The sequence below is a fragment of the Xyrauchen texanus genome, chromosome 37, assembly GCF_025860055.1.
Source record: "Xyrauchen texanus isolate HMW12.3.18 chromosome 37, RBS_HiC_50CHRs, whole genome shotgun sequence".
Lineage (NCBI taxonomy): Eukaryota > Metazoa > Chordata > Actinopteri > Cypriniformes > Catostomidae > Xyrauchen > Xyrauchen texanus.
The window spans coordinates 21,100,430-21,121,818 of record NC_068312.1 but is presented as its reverse complement, the minus strand read 5'-3'; the positions used below and the strand labels follow the sequence as shown (position 1 = coordinate 21,121,818).

The 21,389-nt window shown below is 34.6% G+C and overlaps 2 protein-coding genes across 2 annotated transcripts; both read left to right on the top strand.

Moving 5' to 3' along the window:
• Window positions 1–304: 304 nt before the first annotated feature.
• On the top strand, window positions 305–1,985 carry LOC127630447 (transcription factor 15-like). The gene is made up of 2 exons (XM_052107972.1): window positions 305–1,017; window positions 1,620–1,985. Exons 1-2 carry the CDS (start codon window positions 532–534, stop codon window positions 1,683–1,685), a joined length of 552 nt encoding a protein of 183 aa, XP_051963932.1. The 5' UTR covers window positions 305–531; the 3' UTR covers window positions 1,686–1,985.
• Window positions 1,986–12,098: 10,113 nt separating this feature from the next.
• On the top strand, window positions 12,099–20,914 carry LOC127631163 (uncharacterized). The gene is made up of 5 exons (XM_052109173.1): window positions 12,099–12,224; window positions 17,804–17,970; window positions 18,287–18,479; window positions 19,473–19,615; window positions 20,428–20,914. The coding sequence occupies exons 1-5, from the start codon at window positions 12,203–12,205 to the stop codon at window positions 20,509–20,511; spliced, it is 609 nt and encodes a 202-aa protein (XP_051965133.1). The 5' UTR covers window positions 12,099–12,202; the 3' UTR covers window positions 20,512–20,914.
• Window positions 20,915–21,389: the final 475 nt, after the last annotated feature.

The window sequence follows — 21,389 nt, the reverse complement described above, 5'->3', positions numbered from 1 at the left end:
AATAATAATAAACATTTATTGTAAATTAACGTGGCAATAGGAATTATGAATAGGTACAAAACACTACCATGTAGGCTATTAATTTGTTTGTTCATTTTGATTATATTTATAATGGGCACAATTTTCCTATTGCCTACTTTCCCTGGGTGTATTTTAATCTGTAAAATATTTTGTATATATATATTGTTTAAATATGATTTGTACGAATCTGAGAGACTTTGGTTGTTTGCATATGACTTACTGCTCCTCCCTGATCCTATAAGACTCTGCGCGCTCAACTCCTGGTTTAGCTGTTGGCGCATGACTGTATAAGGAGGCGTATCAAGAGGATCTTTACCATGATTTTGAATAACTGAGATGATCAACTCTTGAAACACACCAGATAACAGCACATCAAGGTTTTGCAATGCTGTCTTTGCGTGGCTAGTGCCTGACAACCAGTCATCATTTCATTTTGGATACTTTGGATACATTCTTCCCTGTCTCATTGAGCTCTTCTGATTTTAAATCAGAATCCAAGCAATTTCGGTGATGGCATTTGCGATGCTGCGTCCCCTTGCGACCCATCTAGTGTATCCGGATCTTGCCATGATGTCCGAGGATGAGGACAACCGCAGCGAGAGCGACGGCAGTTCGGAGCAAAGCTACGGCTGCTGCCCCAGTTCGGAGAAGCGGCGGAGGATGTCCCGCAAGTCCACGGTTAGCGGTGTGGTTATTGTAAAGCAACGGAACGCAGCAAACGCGCGGGAACGCGATAGGACGCAGAGCGTCAACACGGCTTTCACAGCGTTACGGACTCTTATTCCTACCGAGCCGGTGGACAGAAAGCTGTCAAAAATTGAGACTCTGCGCTTAGCGTCCAGTTACATCTCACATCTGGCCAATGTGCTCCTGATAGGGGACGGAGGAGAGGACGCACAGCCGTGTGTGAGCGCGGTGTACAGTGCGCCGGGGGAGAGCGGAGGAAAGCAGCCGCGCACTATCTGTACTTTCTGCCTCAGCAGCCAGAGGAAAGGGGTAAGCAATTCAGACTGATGCACACACAATATTGGTTAAATACCATACATGTGAGAAATAACCTAAGCCTACTCTTTAGAAGGAATTATAGGATGTTCAGATGATGGAATTAGAGGATGAGTTAAGCACATCAGAAAGTGTTTAAATTAAAATATAAAATATTATCAGTGTACTAGCCTTTTTGAAGAGATTATAGGACTATTTTATATTGAGGTTGAATTAAAATTTAGGAAGAAAAACTTAAAAGTAAAAAAGAAAATGTAAAAGCAGAGCTTGTTGATCAGTTTAGGGTTAAGTATGCCAAAGGATAGGAACATAATGTTAAACTAATCTAGCTATATTAGAAAATCTCCTCACAATATAGGTTTTTCCCTGACAAGTTTGCATTTAATGTCTTGATTGGGACCTAACCCCCTGCGGTCCATGAGTGCTCTAATTTATGTAAACTAAAATTGAATGTAATGTAGGTCTATGTGTATGGCCAGAAATGAATAGGCCTAGAGCATATACATTTTTTATTTTGCTGTTGTGTCTTTTGATCACTTTAAATCACACCTGCTGTTTTTGCCCATTGGCATGTGTGTGTGTGTGTGCCCTTGCAGATTAAGGACGGGAAGGACTGTCTCCGCATGCGGGGAATCACTTCACTGCGCGTGACACGCCGGTAGCCAGCAGCAACGCGTGATAAAACCGCAACTCAGGGAGCGCGAGAGGTGTGCGAGCCGCGCGAAGCTCCGGAGACTCCTCGCGAAACACGCGCGGGACGGAGATTTTCGGAAGCCTCGCCACTGAAACAGCTGTTGATTTTGACATGTTTCTTTCCCTATGTCTAATTTGTATATAGCTACGAACATTTAAAATGCTGTGCATACAATTTTCTTTTCTTCATTTTTTTTTATTTTTTTTTATAATAATAGAATTTATCGTTTTTTTTAATTTTTTTTTATTTTTACACAAATTGTGAGAACACGGCGAAATAAAATATATTTTTATCAGATCTCTCTCTTTCTCTCAGATTTGGGTGGATAACAGGTGACAAACTAATACAAATCAGCGATCACTCTTTAAGCATTATTTTTCCAATAAATCTCACAAATGGCTTCCAAATGTATAGGCTACAGAAAAACCAGACTATAAGTTGATCGGTGGCGAGTTTTCGTAATGGTCCTAAGAATGTAAAAAATGAATAAAACTACAGAATAGTCAATAAACAGGCTTAAAATTATTACATTTTAATAGCAATATAAAATAAGTGTTTGGTCGTAGTATATCAGCTACGGTTTGGCTAGTAATTCTTAGTGGATGATTTAATGTTTTTTTATATGATTCTAACCACACAGTAATCTTATGTTTCAAATTGCCCAAGTGGTGCAATTTGAAGTTTTAGGAGTACAGTGTAGCAGCTTCTGTTGGATGGTGATTCTCGTCAGGGCTTGTATCCTTTTCCCCACGGGTTAACAATCCAAACATGGTCAGGAAAATACACAGGCTAAAGGAACAGATCTGGGCTCATGGGATACAGGCAGGGCTTCTAAAATCTTGAATCAGAATAAAAAAAAATTATTGATCGTGTATTTGCATTAATATTTAACCTGTCTCTAAGGTTCATTTTGCACAGCACCTGTTTAGTAACTTCAGTGAAGGACAGAATTTAAAATCTCAAACTTTGCCTTGTTCATACACCTCTCTCTCTCTCTCTCTCTCTCTCTCTCTCTCTCTCTCTCTCTCTTTCACTATATGATTCTCCCTATGTGCTTCTGAGGTCTGGTATGTATTAGTCATGGTATATACCACCCTTTGGTCAGCATGGGGACCTGTCACAGCTGTGCATTTGTGAACAACATAAATTACCATTGCGGATGGGGGGGTTGGAGAGAAAAGAGGTCAAAGTTTAGGAGTCACAAACTCTAATGACGGTCATAGGTCACTGTACATAGATTTGTAGGTGTTATACAGACTTGTAGTCCAAAACATTTTTATTTATGCACTTGGAGGTGCTTTTATCCAAAGCTGTGCATACAAGGTAGAGGCCTTACATTTGATCAGAATGTGTTTTCCCACAAACTCCAAAAGCTTCAGAAATCCGAAATCACTCTAAATTAAATACATTTTTTTTTTTTTTTTTATTGTTTTCAATTCTAACATAGACAAAACACAAATTTAGGCCTATGTGTACATACATACATACATACATACATACATACATACATGTATAGCCTATATATATTTTTATTTGTTGAACATATTGATGAGTATGTCACACTGACCATTTCAGAAGTAAAAGGATTTGTTTAAGAATCCGTGATAAATTATGAGGAAAGTTATAGAAGAAGGAAACTTGAGATTAGGGTCATTTTATTTTAAAAGTTAATTTAAATTATAACAATAATTTACTTAGTATTTTTAACTGGTTCAGTACATTACAATGGTGCTTTGGCTTTGTCTTTATTCCCCTCGTCTAGTGTGTGTCTAGCAGTGTCATATGAGTGACTGATCTCGCACAGCCAAATGTACTGTAACATTGCAGTAATCGTTCACACACTGCTGTGAATTTAACATTTCACAGTAGATTCTGCAGTACTACCTTTGATATTGGACCATAAATTGGTTTTGATTAGATCTAATTTGGTTTTTCACCTGGCTGATTAGAAGCATTTCATAACAGAACCCAACAACCTCTGTCCTCTTTAGACTTAAATGTGACATTTGTTTACGAAACGGTTGCCTAGTGACACTTATCCCAAAAGGAAACTCCCTCCTCTAAGTTCTGGCAGGAAAATAGAATCTGCAGCCAGTATGGACACAGGCACGCACACACGAATGTATGCACACAAAGTTTGACAGACTTAGAGCAGACAGGTCAGTAGATGGTTGAGGAAGAGTTGAGGAAGACTCCCTGGTGCTTGTGTGTTCATGGAAACTGAGTTACAATTTAAGAATAGAGAAGAACTCTACCTCTCTTCCTTTTTCTCTCCATCTCTCACTCTCTTTCTGGTGTGTGTGGTTTTGGCTCATATGTCCGATGTGAGATGGCTCCCCTAGGCTTCTGTTCTGCAGGAAGTTGTCACGGACACACAGGAAAGCAAAACATGCATGTCCGACCCCACCTTGACTGTCTCAGCATGCCTCACACACACACACACACACACACACACACACACACACACACACACACACACACACACACACACACACACACACACACACACATGTTGTGTTTCCATGTTTTATGGGGACTTTCCATAGACATAATGGTTTTTATACTGTACAAACTTTATATTCTATCCCCTAAACCTAACCCTACCCCTAAACCTAACCCTCACAGAAAACTTTCTGCATTTTTACATTTTCAAAAAACATCATTTAGTATGATTTATAAGCTGTTTTCCTCATGGGGACCGACAAAATGTCCCCACAAGGTCAAAAATTTCGGGTTTTACTATCCTTATGGGGACATTTGGTCCCCACAAAGTGATAAATACACGCTCACACATACACACACACACACACACACACACACACACACACACACACACACACACACTTGTTGTGTTTCCATGTTTTATGGGGACTTTCCATAGACATAATGGTTTTTATACTGTACAAACTATATATTCTATCCCATGACCCTAACCCTATCCCTAAACCTAACCCTCACAGAAAACATTCGGCATTTTTACATTTTCAAAAAACATAATTTAGTATGATTTATAAGCTGTTTTCCTCATGGGGACAGACAAAATGTCCCCACAAGGTCAAACATTTCGGGTTTTACTATCCTTATGGGGACATTTGGTCCCCACAAAGTGATAAATACACGCTCACACACACACACACACACACACACACACACACACACACACACACACACACACACACACACACACACACACACACACACACACCACTGCTGCTGCTCCACCAGCCCAGCAGAATAATGTTTCCCAAACACCATATTTCACTCACATGGTTTTATCTGGGGAGGAAACAGAACACTGACCACCATGGTAATCACATTAATATTGTAATAAAAACAATTTGAGTATGTTTTTGAGCCCCTTTAACAGAAACAAGGATTTGTGCTTTATAAATAGGTTCACATGAGAAATAAAGTAGCACATACAGGTGCAGTGGTGTAGTGGTTTGAACATTTAGTGGTTGCTAAATGATTATATGTATAAATGTATAAATGTATAGTTATACTTAATAAGATAAAAAAAAAAAAAGTTATAGTCAGAAGTCCAGCACCATAAATAAATAATAATAATAATAAACAACTCAAATTTGTATGTAGTAATGAAACTGTATTCAGACATGCTTATTCAAACACATAAAATGCATGAATATTGTTCACGATCAATCAGTCAACCTGAATGCCATAAACACTAATGACGAAGCCAATGGTTTATTACAACTAAAAAAAAAAATAAACTTAGCTCAAGTTTTTCAACTTTCCAACCCCTAAAGTGATAGCTCGCCAATTAATGAAAATTCTGTCATCATTTACCCACCCTTATGCTTCGACTTTCTTCTGTGGAAATGTTAGGCTGAATGTTAGCCATCATTCATTTTTAATGCTTAATTTTTCAATACAATAAAAGTGAATGGTGACTGAGTCTAACGTTCTGCAAAACATCTACTTTTGCATTCCATAATAAAACTTTTTGGCTGTACTATCCCTTTAAGTTTTGTGGAGAAGGAAGGTGGAAGCATCACACATCTACAGTATAATGACTCACATTCTCAGTCTCCATCTCGCACACACACACACTTATTGTTTTTGTTCAATGCTCAGGAGTCTGGAAGCGGAATTCCCAGAGTTGGGAATTACGGGACAATGTAAACGCTCCACAGCTATCAGCGTGGAATGCTGTTGAGTAGAAGATGTGACCCTCCCAGACATTAACCATACAGAGGTGGTAAGCTAGGGGTGAGGGGTCAGTTTCCAAAAGAAAACAATCAAACAATAAGACACCTATACATCAGGAGGGGTGCAGAGAGTGAGATATTATCATCATCATTATGATCATCATCATCACCACCATCAAAGTATACTTAATAGGGACTATGTCAAAACTGGGTCACTGAAAGTAGCTCTCATCCAAAACACAGCAGACACAAACACAAAAAGTCCAGGGTCTGTGCCAGAATGCATTTCTTTAAAGAAGTCGTTCACTTGAGACTGAATTTTTTTCTGACTTATGACAATCAAACACATGTCTACCAAATCAATGAATGTAAATTGATTTAAAACAGAATCTAGATGCCATCTAATATCAGTGATACAATTCAAGTCAATCAAAAGAGAAATCCATCTCTGTTGAGTCTCGTATGACTTTCTTTCTTGTAAGGAACACAAAATGAGATGTTAGGTAGGATGTGAGCATCAGTCACCAGACTGACACCTCATTCGGTGTTCCACTAAAGAAACTATCCCTTTAAATCTCCTCAAATTATAACAAATGCATGCTAAGTGTCTATATATATTTTTTTTTAAATATATGAGCTGGGTGTTCCAGGTTTTATTTGTCTTTGCATATACATGAACTGTATTATACACAATATTAATTATGTTTATTACATCATTGACGTATGTGTTGTATGTGTATAAGTGCTTATTTGTTATTGTTTTCACATGGGAAAATCTCCCAGCTGTGGAGGCTTTGAGAGTCTGCTGTATATTGATGGAACATTTGGGGCGTTCCTCTGTGCGTGTGTGTATGTGTGTGTGTGTGTGTGTGTGCAGAGGTAACGATCATCTAGAGGAAATCCTCAATCAAATGCCAGAAAGAGTGTCTGAACAAGCTCACTGACAGAAACATGGGCCTTCACAAACACACACACAGCTGTGGCTGTTAACAACCTCAGGGACCTGCTGCCGTCTACACAAAACACAACCACACAGACACGCACGTCTACCATCAAATTTCTGTCATTTTGTTTTGCTTCATAAAGACGCCTCTCTGATACATGTTCCATCAGTTTTTATCAATGTATACATTTTTTAAATAATTATTTCCCCACTGATGTTAAGACGTTTAAAGGAATGTTCTGGATTCAATTTAAGTTAGCTCGATTGACAGTATTTGTGGTATAATGTTGACTAAATAATATTTCCAACTTGTCCATTGTTTATAAGAAATGTAATTAAATTGTGGTTACAGTAAGGCGCTTACAGCGTATGGGGCCAGTTCATAAATGTTTAAAATATGCACAAGATGTAAACTTTATGCATGTTAACATGATTTAACGGTGACAAAACTGCTTTGCCAGTGTGTGAAGTTATATCCCATGTTACAACTTTGTTGCCTCCTGTAAACCATGTAAGCATATTTATTTCAACACACTAAAATCACGTCAACATGCATACATTTTACATCAACAAACATGTCATTATGCATAATGTTTGTGGCCAGGGCCTAGCAAGGTATTCTGGGCCCCCTGACTGTACTGTATATTGCTGTGGGCCCCTTTCCTATTAAAAAAATACAGTTTAGAATTTGTTGTGGACCCAGTTGGACCTGTGGACCCCTAGAATCATTACTAGCTACGGCCCTGCTTGTGGCTATACATTTGAAGCAGTGTGCACTTTAATGTTTATGGACTGGGCCATTCACTTCCATTCTAAGTGGCTTGTGCGAACCATGATTTTTGAATTTTTATGAATGCTGTTAATTAAACTTAACTTGTATTGAACCCAGAACATTCCTTTAACCAAATTCAGTCAATTCAGTTCTTGTGCATCATTTTAAAATTTGCAGCAAGCCATATTGAAACATCTCATGTAAATCACCAACACCATTTTACCATAATTTCATTAAGATCAGCCAACTGCTGATGCTTCTTAATCAAACCTTGCATTGTTTAAATAGTATTTATGAGTATAAATAGTTTTCTGCATGCAGTGGAGTAGATATCTCAGATCATCAACATGAGCCAAATCTCTCCCTTCTTCACTCACTTCCCCCTGCTATAATCTCATTCATTGTGTCAGTTCATCCTGAGGTAGCCAAGGCATTGTTTAATCCAGATGGCATAATCACAACCCTCTCTCTCTCTCGCTTCCTCTTTCCATTCATGAGGTCTCCTATTAATATCCTGATGCCTAACTATCCTGTCAGCAAGAAAGACATAATCAAACAGTGTGAAAAATATGGAGGTCCAGAGAGGGAGAGAAGGAGAGGGGAAGAGGAGAGAAGTGGGGAATCCCCAACATGATGAACAACAGGATGGAAGAGAACATGTCTTACCGTACATTATGGGCAGGAGGAGCTTTGTCTCCAGAGTGAGAGAGAAGACGACAGAGTTCCTGAAGAAAAGCAAGTCTACCATCAACCACTTTCACAGACGCCTTATTTACTGCTGGGGTTTTACGGCACTGTGATTCAGCCATTTGTGACTGCAAATGGGATTCAAAGGAAAACAAAAACTTCAAAAGAGAGGGAGATGAGATCACAGAGTAAGAGAGTGAGAGAGAAAAAAAGGGGATGAAAAGAGTAGAGCTTTTTTGAAATATTTGTGAATACATTAGAACAGGTGTAGCTACTTTAAATCAGCCTTTAAGAACAAATAAGTATATGTAAAATGTGTTTAAAGAATACTTTCAATTACATTAAAGAGTTAATCTGTCTGACGATGACTATAACACTCTCCTGTTATTACTGTAACTTAACCACAACAGCAGCTCTTTTCCAGCAAAACAGAGAACAGACAGCACAAATCTACAACTTGCAAACCATTCATGCTTTCCATCTTACTCTGTGGTCTATAAGCACAGTTTCTAACCTGTCAGTAATTCCGTTACATCACATTGTGTTTACATCGGAAATTAGAATTGAAAACGTCAATTCATGCCTCCATGATGTCATCAGTTCAATACACACTACCAGAATAATTCTTATTATACTGTATTCTGCATGCTATTTCCCTTTTATTTAGAGCTTTTCATTTAGGTATTATGAGGATAATTTTGTCATTTTAAAACTTTCTAAATACATGCCCATTGTTGGGGATCAATGTCAATTTTCAGTCGCTGACTTAGCAGACCGCACATCATATCTGAAAGAGAATAGGTCAAACTTGCTAGTTTATAGCATTAAAACAAGTAAACAAAAGTCATAGTTATTTTGTGTATATTGTATATTATTTTTAATGTATACACTCATCTTATTTTGTATACTGTATATTGTATATTATTTTTAATGTATACAGTCTTCTTATTTTGTGTATACTGTATATTGTATATTATTTTTAATGTTTACAATCGTCTTATATTTTGTATACTGTATATTGTATATTATTTTTTATGTATACAATCGTCTTATTTTGTGTATACTGTATATTGTATATTATTTTTAATGTATACAATCGTCTTATATTTTGTATACTGTATATTGTATATAATTTTTTATGTATACAATCGTCTTATTTTGTGTATACTGTATATTGTATATTATTTTTAATGTATACAATCGTCTTATATTTTGTATACTGTATATTGTATATAATTTTTAATGTATACAGTCTTCTTATTTTGTGTATACTCTATATTACTTTTAATGTATACAGTCTTCTTATTTTGTGTATACTGTATATTGTATATAATTTTTAATGTATACAGTCTTCTTATTTTGTGTATACTCTATATTACTTTTAATGGATACAGTCTTCTTATTTTGCGTATACTCTATATTACTTTTAATGTATACAGTCTTCTTATTTTGCGTATACTGTATATTATTTTTAATGGATACAGTCTTCTTATTTTGTGTATACTGTATATTATTTTTAATGGATACAGTCTTCTTATTTTGCGTATACTGTATATTATTTTTAATGGATACAGTCTTCTTATTTTGCGTATACTCTATATTATTTTTAATGGATACAGTCTTCTTATTTTGCGTATACTCTATATTATTTTTAATGTATACAGTCTTCTTATTTTGTGTATACTGCATATTATTTTTAATGGATACAGTCTTCTTATTTTGCGTATACTGCATATTATTTTTAATGGATACAGTCTTCTTATTTTGCGTATACTGCATATTATTTTTAATGGATACAGTCTTCTTATTTTGCGTATACTGTATATTATTTTTAATGGATACAGTCTTCTTATTTTGCGTATACTCTATATTACTTTTAATGGATACAGTCTTCTTATTTTGCGTATACTCTATATTACTTTTAATGGATACAGTCTTCTTATTTTGCGTATACTCTATATTATTTTTAATGGATACAGTCTTCTTATTTTATGTATACTGTATATTATTTTTAATGGATACAGTCTTCTTATTTTATGTATACTGTATATTATTTTTAATGGATACAGTCTTCTTATTTTATGTATACTGTATATTATTTTTAATGGATACAGTCTTCTTATTTTATGTATACTCTATATTACTTTTAATGGATACAGTCTTCTTATTTTATGTATACTCTATATTACTTTTAATGGATACAGTCTTCTTATTTTATGTATACTCTATATTACTTTTAATGGATACAGTCTTCTTATTTTGCGTATACTGTATATTACTTTTAATGGATACAGTCTTCTTATTTTCATGTATACTGTATATTACTTTTAATGGATACAGTCTTCTTATTTTATGTATACTGTATATTATTTTTAATGGATACAGTCTTCTTATTTTATGTATACTGTATATTACTTTTAATGGATACAGTCTTCTTATTTTATGTATACTGTATATTATTTTTAATGGATACAGTCTTCTTATTTTATGTATACTGTATATTATTTTTAATGTATACAGTCTTCTTATTTTATGTATACTGCATATTATTTTTAATGTATACAGTCTTCTTATTTTATGTATACTGTATATTATTTTTAATGTATACAGTCTTCTTATTTTATGTATACTGCATATTATTTTTAATGTATACAGTCTTCTTATTTTGCGTATACTGTATATTATTTTTAATGTATACAGTCTTCTTATTTTGCGTATACTGCATATTATTTTTAATGTATACAGTCTTCTTATTTTGTGTATACTCTATATTATTTTTAATGTATACAGTCTTCTTATTTTGTGTATACTCTATATTATTTTTAATGTATACAGTCTTCTTATTTTGCGTATACTCTATATTACTTTTAATGAATGCAGTCTTCTTATTTTGTGTATACTGTATATTACTTTTAATGTATACAGTCTTCTTATTTTATGTATACTCTATATTACTTTTAATGAATGCAGTCTTCTTATTTTGTGTATACTGTATATTACTTTTAATGAATGCAGTCTTCTTATTTTGTGTATACTGTATATTACTTTTAATGTATACAGTCTTCTTATTTTGCGTATACTCTATATTACTTTTAATGAATGCAGTCTTCTTATTTTGTGTATACTGTATATTACTTTTAATGTATACAGTCTTCTTATTTTGCGTATACTCTATATTACTTTTAATGAATGCAGTCTTCTTATTTTGTGTATACTGTATATTACTTTTAATGTATACAGTCTTCTTATTTTATGTATACTCTATATTACTTTTAATGAATGCAGTCTTCTTATTTTGTGTATACTGTATATTACTTTTAATGTATACAGTCTTCTTATTTTGCGTATACTCTATATTACTTTTAATGAATGCAGTCTTCTTATTTTGTGTATACTGTATATTACTTTTAATGGATACAGTCTTCTTATTTTGTGTTTACTGTATATATACTGTATATTATTAGGTGTATATTGTGTATTGTGATGTGTAACAAGATGTGTAAATCTGTGTAATGTGTAAATCAGATGTTTATTGTAATTGTCAAGACTACGTTGCTTGGAACTTCACCGAAGACTTTCACCCACTTTTGCACTTGTGTATGGTTGAGTGACAATAAAGGGATTTGATTTAATTAGATTTTAGTCGTAAGGTCGTCACCGTACTCCCTTACATTTTGTACTGTAAAATAACTTTTCTTTATTCTGGGACACAATGTAACAGTCCCACTAGAGGTCAGAATAGAGACATGTTTAAGGAAGAGTCTCAGTTTTGTAAGTTTCAAATACTTGTCATACTTGTAGACTGATGAAATTTTTTTTATCAGTGAACTGTGTGTAGCTCAAGTGAGTGATATGAAACCACCTGTCTTAATAACTGATGCGGCCACATTTTTTACTTCTGTAAAGAACTGAGAATGAAAAATCATAGGACTTCAGGTAAGTGTATGAAACCTTAAACCTATATAAATGAAACCTAAAAGATACAAATCTTTAACTTTGTGAAGCCTGGTCAAGCTTATATTTATTTATTTAATTTCTTTATCTTAAAAACATAACTGATTATTTATTTATTTTTTTATGTAGAAAACATATCTGTGAGTTATCCAGGTGGGATCAGTTTATACATTCTTGTTTATAAAGGAGTTATCTGGTGTGTGCTGGTTTTGACTGCTTCCTGTGCATTTCATTTTAACTTTGTTGGTTCGTGTGGTAAAATAATGGCTGAGATAGAGCCAAATGAGTGGTAAAATACTTTAGTTAGTTCCCTTTTATGTTAAAAAGAGAATTGAGATTGATGCTGAAGTAGAGCTACTACTTTCTACTGTGAAAGTAACTAGATTACAAAATGACTGCTTATATTCAATCTTTTTTATTTTTTAGCAAGAAATGACAGTGAGTGAAGTTCAAGATGATTGGGAGACATTTTTCAGTTTTCTTTTAACATTTGTGTAACATAAAATATTTGTTTTATTGGGAAAAAATCACTCAAGCTTTACAAAGGTCTCAACTTATTGTAAAACTTATCATAGGCTATACATTTGTAAAAACATATACAGGTAGTGAATATATTGTGAAATTTGAGATTTATCTCTTTTACATTTCTTTTTCAAACTGTCAGTCTTTTGTACAAACTGTAGATTTGGGTCAGTGTATAATGTGTTAAATTATTTGATGTGTGATGTACATAAAATGCTCAAACTGGTTTCCCATTATTTTAACTTCAGGTAATACTTTTAAAGTCATACCTTTAAAAATGCTTTAAAATCCATAATTTATTTTATGAATATTAGTGACTAAACCACTATAACCAATATACTCTATATATTTTCATTTTCATTAAATAGCATGTTATATAGAAAATATATTAAGATTTCTAGAATACTGACATCTGATTCCAGACGTATACGCCTATATTGTCATCAGTGTTCAAATTGAGTCCAAACCCTTACATTGACTAACCATACCATCCCAATCTAGATACTCATGGCCACCACTTTAATCACATATTGATATTATTGTTATCACTGTATTACTTCCTTATAACAGGGCACCATAAGTTTACGTGACCACAAATACTCAAAGTTTACCTTATTCAGCTGAGCTTTTGTGCTGGAGATACCCAACATTTGAAACTGTTTCACTGTTGCACGGGCTGGACTGGCAATCTGGCATACCGGGAATTTTTTCGGTGGGCCGACGCAATTTGGGGCAGATCAGGGTCGAACTGGCCATTGGGAGAACCAAGCGGGCCGGTGGGTTGGCCACAAAATGGGCCGAATGGGGTGTGATAAGCTAAAATGAACCGCCGCATTATGCAGAAAAGGACAGCGTAACTTTTTTTTTTTTGCACCAAAACAGTCATGGTTTAATAATATATTTTAATTTTCCATCCTGTCTCTGGCCCTCTGTCTGAAACACCAAGTTTTAAGCTATCTGGTCCTTTAACTCTCCTGTTGTGTTTAAATCTGGGCAACAACTTTTATGTTTGGTGTTAAAATGATCCCAAATATTTTAAAATAAGACTAATTACTCAAATTCAAAAAGTTATTTGCTTTTATGTCATGCCTACTGACTGTGTCCCTTCTGACCAATCTTTTTATCCAAAGTATTAGGAGAAAACGTGGCATTTGATATTTATATGTTTATTTTATATTTATAATGACATGTCCGGTTTGCATAGGAAAATATTTTTTTATATCAGCAAAATCACAATTGTGTAAACAAACAATACTTTGTGCTGTTTGAAGGCTCAGTTTGTTGCATTAAGTAATCTATTTTTAGTCTTGTAAGAAAGGGCAAATTAATTCACTGTATGTTTAAATTATAACATTTATTATAGTTTAGGTCAATTTGACCCCGGTCAAAACAAACACAATTCCACAGATCCTCAACAACAAACACTCAAGAATAGACCACACAATAGATCAATGATCATCGATGTCAAATGTTCAGTCCTCTTCTGTGCTACTATGCACATAATGTACAGATTGTCTATATATGTCTGTGTATTGCATCTGAAAGCAACGCCTTTTGATTCATGGTTGTAAACACATTATTATTTTTTTCTTATAACCAGTTTTCTTCCTTCATACTATAAGAAAAAGCTTATTACTACTTATTTGCCATTTGTAAAATCATGTTTATTACATTTGAAAGCGATGCCTTTTTATTAATGGTTGTGAGAAAAACAGCCGTGATTATAAACACATTATTATGTTGTTTTTACAAATATTAGTTTTCTTCCTTTATTTTAGGAAAAGCAGTTGATATTAAACGTTCACAATTAGTCAAAAAGATCATTTTAAAGCTTAGAATCTGGACATTATAATGCATAAAGCTGATCCGAACAATTATTAAATAATGCTTTTAAAGACTATTCTGATTCAAACAAGCTAAAACTCAACACAATATGATAAGTAGATCTTGAAATATTCATCAAAGAGTGTACATGGAAAGACGATGCACAAAAGGGTTCTCAGCACACATTGTGTGTATAAACACACATCCACATATGTGCTCATCTAAAGGATTGGGATGCTCCTGAACACTATTTTTGTATTTTGTAATCTAATCCATTCATTTCCAATGGCCGGTCATTTTTGACCGGGAACACAAGTGTAACAAAGTGAAATAAAAACGAAATTTTTTTAAGAAAGTGGTCCATTGTGTGTGTGTGTGTTCAGATACCATATGTGAATGTCAAGGAATTTTATTCCACTTGGATTAAGTAAAAAAAAAAAAAGAAAAAGTATTCCGGGTCAAAATGACGGAACACAACATAAGGGTTAAGAGATGGCAAAGTTGCTATGGGGTCAATTTGATCCCAAACATAACAGGAGTGTGCAGCCCCTAAAATACAGTCATATTTGAAACTCAGTCAGAAGAAAATGAACAAGTTTCACATTACAATTTATAAAACTACATTTCAGGGTTAATACATAACATTCACCCAAAACATTTTATTTGAATGTGTCAAACTGTTTACTCAAGCACAGCAACTATCAAACAGTCATGACATTTGAAACATTCATGAATAAAACGGTTTTGCAGTCCAATAGTGTTTTAACTACCCCATCTTTCAATAACAGTTCCTTTGCAAAGCATGAATCATATTGTGAGTAGTTCACTAGCAATCCACGCTGATCTGAGCCGAAAACAAATACCATCCACACAGAAATGTTCTGAATGCGAAAATGTTATACAATCCATGGTGATGTTGGATGCTTCAACTGGCTTCAACAAGCCAAAGCAGAGATCTTCACATCTCACATCTTCCATGTTTGTTTACACACAGAATGGCATGTGTTTCTCCCAGTCAGTTGCAGCAGCAGAATGAGACGCGTTTTTAAAAGTTGTGCTTGTACCACTCTTAAAACTTGGCACACATCACCGGAAAGGCATCAGAATGATCAAAGATGCCCATCTAGTGCATGTTTACAAAAGATCAACAATTACAAATGGCATAGATAGCAAAAACAGTCCAGGACACCTTCAAAACAGCAAGAAATAGTACAGCTGTTCTAATTTGACATTGCATCTTTTAAAAGCAGCGCGAGACGCATGATAACGGTCAAAGCTGTTCATCTAATGCATGTTTAAGTAGAAAAACATTTAAATCCAGTTAGGCACATGAAGGTGTCCTGTGTAAGTCCCCTTAAAAAGTAGACAATTCTCCCATGACAGGCCCTCTCTCCTCTTCACCTGTGTGACTGAGCACCAGTGGGCAGGGTCAAGTATGCAATGATGAAAAATAGCAGTTAATTTCTTGCTGAAGAGGCAGTCATATGCAGATGTATTTGGTCTTTGTGATGTCACAAGTTCCACAAATTCCAAATGAGCCATTTTTTAAGCTTGGTTTTAATAAATGCTCCTTTTCTATTAAAGAGGATGTTTTGAGTTCTGAATCTTACAGTTTTTAATGACCTTTCATATGTCAAAAGATCATACGCGATAAAAGCGGCGATAAAAAAATGCTGGTAGCCATAAAAGCATGAGACCGTCTACCTCGTCTGAACTGAATAATTACTGACACTCTGACACATGCATCACTAGGGGAATCCCTACCAAAACTTCAAAGAATTATTTGATATATTAAAAGACAAGAGTAAGATTTTAAGCTCAATAACAGATGAATTTGTATAATTTAAATAGTCGTCACTGTGGCTGAGATACATGGTGTATGGTAAATAAATATGACAGCTCTAAGTGGTTCATTTCCATATGCCTTATTGAATTGCTTCTCTTATCACTATCGTTAATCAGCAAGGCTTGCTTAATAAAGGTATTGATGGAGGTCTGCTCGTCACAGGAGCAGCATAATAATTGGACATAGCATCCATGCAAGAACTTTACAACTGTTTTATTGCGCGCTAACGTGTAGTGTTGTATAAATATGGCCAGAACTACAGGCATACTGTATTAACTGCATGCATATTAAACATGCCTTGAACTAAAAACAACCTATAGTGACGGTTAAGTTTTAAAATAAAAGATTATTTAATGGTAGTAATTTAGAAGTACCAACAATATGCCAAAGAAGAATTATATTTTAGCATTGTTGTTAACATGGCTGGGTCTAGGGGGGATTTCCCCATTGCCCCCCTAGATTTTCCTTGTGCAATCCTGAAACTTCTGATGCCCCCTGGACTAACACTGAAACACTATCAAGGGGGACCATCCCAAGCAAAGTTATCAAGGAGGAGCACCTCACGATCCAACCTACAGATATACACTAAATGTTAAAATACATCCCCAAAGATCACATTCTAGTTTCTCCACTGATTGTGAGGTAAAAATTCAGATTCCCTCTGTATCACTCAGGCACCATCTGTAAGTTCCTTCAGAAAACAGAATGTAGAGCACTCGGGCATGTTTAGAAATTTCAGATGTAAACAATCTAATTTGGATTAATTAAGAAAACTGGGAAAGATAATGGACAATGTTGCGTTGTGTTAAGAAACAAATCTAGTTTTCTGTTTCTGGTATTCTAGTTTTGATAAAATACCACAGGGCCCAAAAGTTACATTATTTTGGCCTTATGGGAGGGTCCTTAAGTCATCAAGGGGGTCTGGAACCCACCAACTTCCCCTCAATATGAACACTCACCAGCGTTTCTGGTATGCTGATTTTAGGTGCCTCCTGAGAGCTTTATTTGTGCTAATTTTGGTTAGTGTAAAAATTAAAGATGAATAGGAATAACATGATTAGGTTGAAAAGTCATATTTTTCTGCATCAGAAAAGACTGTGAAAGCTTTAAATAGGCTTTTGAAAGGCTTTTGATTTAAAAGGCTGACATGTTCACACAAGGACCCTAATGTCCAAAAATTAGAGCATTTTATTATTGATGAGAACTTAGCAGATACACCATACTGACATATACAGTACATACAAAAGAATTTGGATGAAATGTTTTCTCATTTTGATAAACCTGATGTTTGTCGTTTAGAGGGACTTGGCAGAAAGTTATTTTAAGTTGTCATTTTTACTCAATATTTTGTGTTGCTTTCTGCTTTCAGCATTCCTGTTGTTTGTAACTGCAGCATTACACTGTGAGATAGTGGATAGCATTGATTCTGTTGAGGGAAAATGTAAAGATGAAATCATACTTCCCTGTAAAGCTACTAACCAAACAGACAATTACCGTTATGCCATTTGGAGGAAAAAGAACACACACGGAAGACAGGTATGTTGTTACTGACATGTTTTCGAAATAGATTTTGAAATAGACACAGAATTGTACTTCTAAAGATCAAATTTTTTTTACTCAAGGTTTAAAAAGTAATATGAAGGAAAGCATTCCTTCATAGCATATAAAGCATATAAAGTTATTAATTTAGAATTTCATGGTTAACCAGCAATGCATTTCCTTTGAAGAGTGAAAGCCCTGCACCTCAGTGGCAAGTCATTCAGGAAGTGTAACATTTGACCTGACTTCTGTCTGTCCACAGTAAACACAGCTACAAAATCCCCTTACACAACCATATCTTTCTTTTCTGTAGGACACTGCTATCATCAAGAAGAAAAATGGCATTATTACACACTATTACAACTCCACTTCTGTGTTTCTGAAATCGAAAGAGGCCCTGGAGTTACATAATGTGACGCCTTCAGATTCTGGATTGTATGAGTGCTTCCTGGCGGCAGATGTTGGGGGTCAAAATCAAGTATCTTTAATTAGGTTGAATATCTCAGGTAAATCAAGCGCCAACCAGCACTACAAACATCACTTTTATCCTGAACAACGAAAACGTCAAGCTTGTTACAATTTCGAATCTCACCTTCAGACATTGTCATGTATGTGTTTTAGAATATATATCTGAAAAGACTCCAATATGGCACCAGACTGATATGTCATTTAAATATGGACTTAGAGCGGCATTTTGTGGGTGCAGGGTAAAAGTAGCTATAGTTTCATTTCCTTTTGAGATTACGTTGGCAAAACAACTTCTACATCCCTTGTGCAGGGGCCACCAAGTTCACTAGAATTTCCTTATACACAGTAGTACCAGTACTTTTATTAAAGAAATGTCCCAAAGCAGTTGGAAAGCTAAACCCTTTTGAACAGCATTTATAATTTCAACCACCCTTTGTTAAAACATACTGTCCTCGAAAGACATGACAGCCAACCCAATGTCAGCACCAGCAATGGTTTCTGATTGGGTAGTTTTCTGATGGGCAAAAAACATTAAAGCTGCCCCTCACTCTTTTTTGCTGTTTACAGGACCCTGCATTTATGAAAAGTTTTATGAGTATTTTTGATGTTCAAATGTAGCTAATTTTAGACTTAGGGCCCTTGCATTAAAAAACTAGACACATTGCCACAAATAGAGCAGAATACAGATGTCACAAGATGCATCAAAGCGTCTAAAAATTCTGATGCTTCTACGTGAAGCACTGAAAAATCAGCAAGACGTGACTCAAAAGTTCTCCATATTCATCCAGATTCTGTTTACGGCCCCTTATGCTCAAGTCCACATACTGTAGTCTTACTTTGAAACAATCAGATATTTCTAGTATTATTATCATAATATTATCAAACTGTATTTCTTTCTAACTTCTTTCCGTGTATGTGTATGAATCTGTGTATCTTTACATGTTTGTGACAGAATGCCAAGCATGTTTTATGTGACCCCAGAAAACAAAGTACTAACAGGGTTAGTAATAATGTTTCTTTTACTTTTTTAGAATGTGTATATGTGAGAAGTGCGAGGACAGTTTATCCTACCACATCCTGTCCTGATGTAGTAGAATTTTCTGGTCAATGGGCTGTGCTCAGCCTGTCTCTCTTCAGCCTGGCCAAAATTATACTTTGCATTGTAGCTGTAGGGGTGAGTATAATGTTAATCAATCCAATCACTCATTCAAAAGACCTTTCCAAACTAAACAGACATGAAATAAAATTAGCATTGAGTACATTTTTAAAGGTCTGCACTTTTATAGTCCTATAAAAAAGCCTTCAGCCACAACCACAATCCTCCGTTATAGTTCTGATCCCAATTCAGAATATAATTGTGGTGGTCCTTTTACATCAACTGCATTAATGTTGATCTTACAAACCTAAATTATTTTTAAAAAGATTATTTTTTATTTGTACTTTTATTTTTTGTTGCATTTTATACCTCTAGAAACTATTGCACAACAGGAAACTTTGAGATAGCGAGAACCATAATAACACTCGTGAACAAGCTCTTCGCTTCAAATATATCCCCCATATGCTCACATTTCCTTTCACTTTTATGCCCACACACACCCACGCGTGCACTTCAACAATGGTTTTGCACGGCTCCTCTTATAACCGAAAATAATGCTTTTGTACTGCAAAAGTTTGCGATGGTTTTCTAGCAAACGTTGCAAAAACAAATAAAAAAGACTAACTGATACTACATTATATATGTCGTGATAAAGGAGCAAGTGTTGTGTGCACATCAGGTTAGTAATAAGGTTTCAGAATAAGCCCTGACTTTCAATTCCTTTATCACCTGACCATTAAGATGCTTTGACTAAACTGCAATTATGGAAAATCTTTTGAATTAATAAATTAATAAAAATTACAACCACAGTGTCTGATTGCTGAGAGGACAGTACATGGGAGAGTGTGTTTTGTATGGCTGAAGCCTGTCTAATAGCATTTCTTTTGCAGGTGTGTGATCAAGTCATATTTAGAAGAATAAGAAGAAAACAAGCTGTAGGGGAAGCAAGAGAGAAACAACGTCAAGTATTATAGACTGAACATCACACAAAGTTGATATAGAGACATTTTTAACATGCATAATTAGCCAAGCTAAAATAATGTATGACTTTGTTATTCTTAATTTCTATCAATATATATATAGCAATATATACATAGCAATATTAATTCATAAAATGTAAAGGGTTAAATAAAGATGGTTAACAATATAATCTATCTATCTATCTATTGTTTGCAATATACAGTATTTTCATTTAAAAATAAGTAAATCATCTTGGGGATGTATAAACTGAACAAAACTTTTTTTCCGTATTTTTATTTTTATTTAACAGGGACCGTGGACAGTTAAAGACTACCCCAGAATTAGCTACAGAGCTACATTTCATCTGTTGTCCCTGGGCAGAAAAAATAAATTACAAAGCATCATTAAAATAGTAGTCATTAAACAGCAGGCAAAAACATTACACCCAAAGTAAAAATACAGTACTAATCACAATAATAATTAACATTACATGATTAAATACATCAAATTTATTATTACAGATGACCAGATTACAAATTATTCAATGTTCGCAAATTTGGCTTGTCTTTAACCATATTTTCAGGTGTAATTGACTTGTGCTATAGTAGGACATTGTCTTATGTTAGTTGGTAACGTATTCCAAATATTGACTGCTCTTATTGCGAAAGCATAATGACCAAAGTCTGAGGCTCTGTATTGCACTTCACAATCTCATCTTAAGGAGGCTCTAGTTTGTCTTTTGTTTTCCAAGCACAATGACACAAATTCTTTCAAAGGTGGTGGAGCAAGTTTATTAATAACTGTGTACATAAGACAAAAAATATTAAATTTAACAAAGTTATACAAATGTAAAAAATTATACTTCTTAATTATATGACAATGATGATATGTA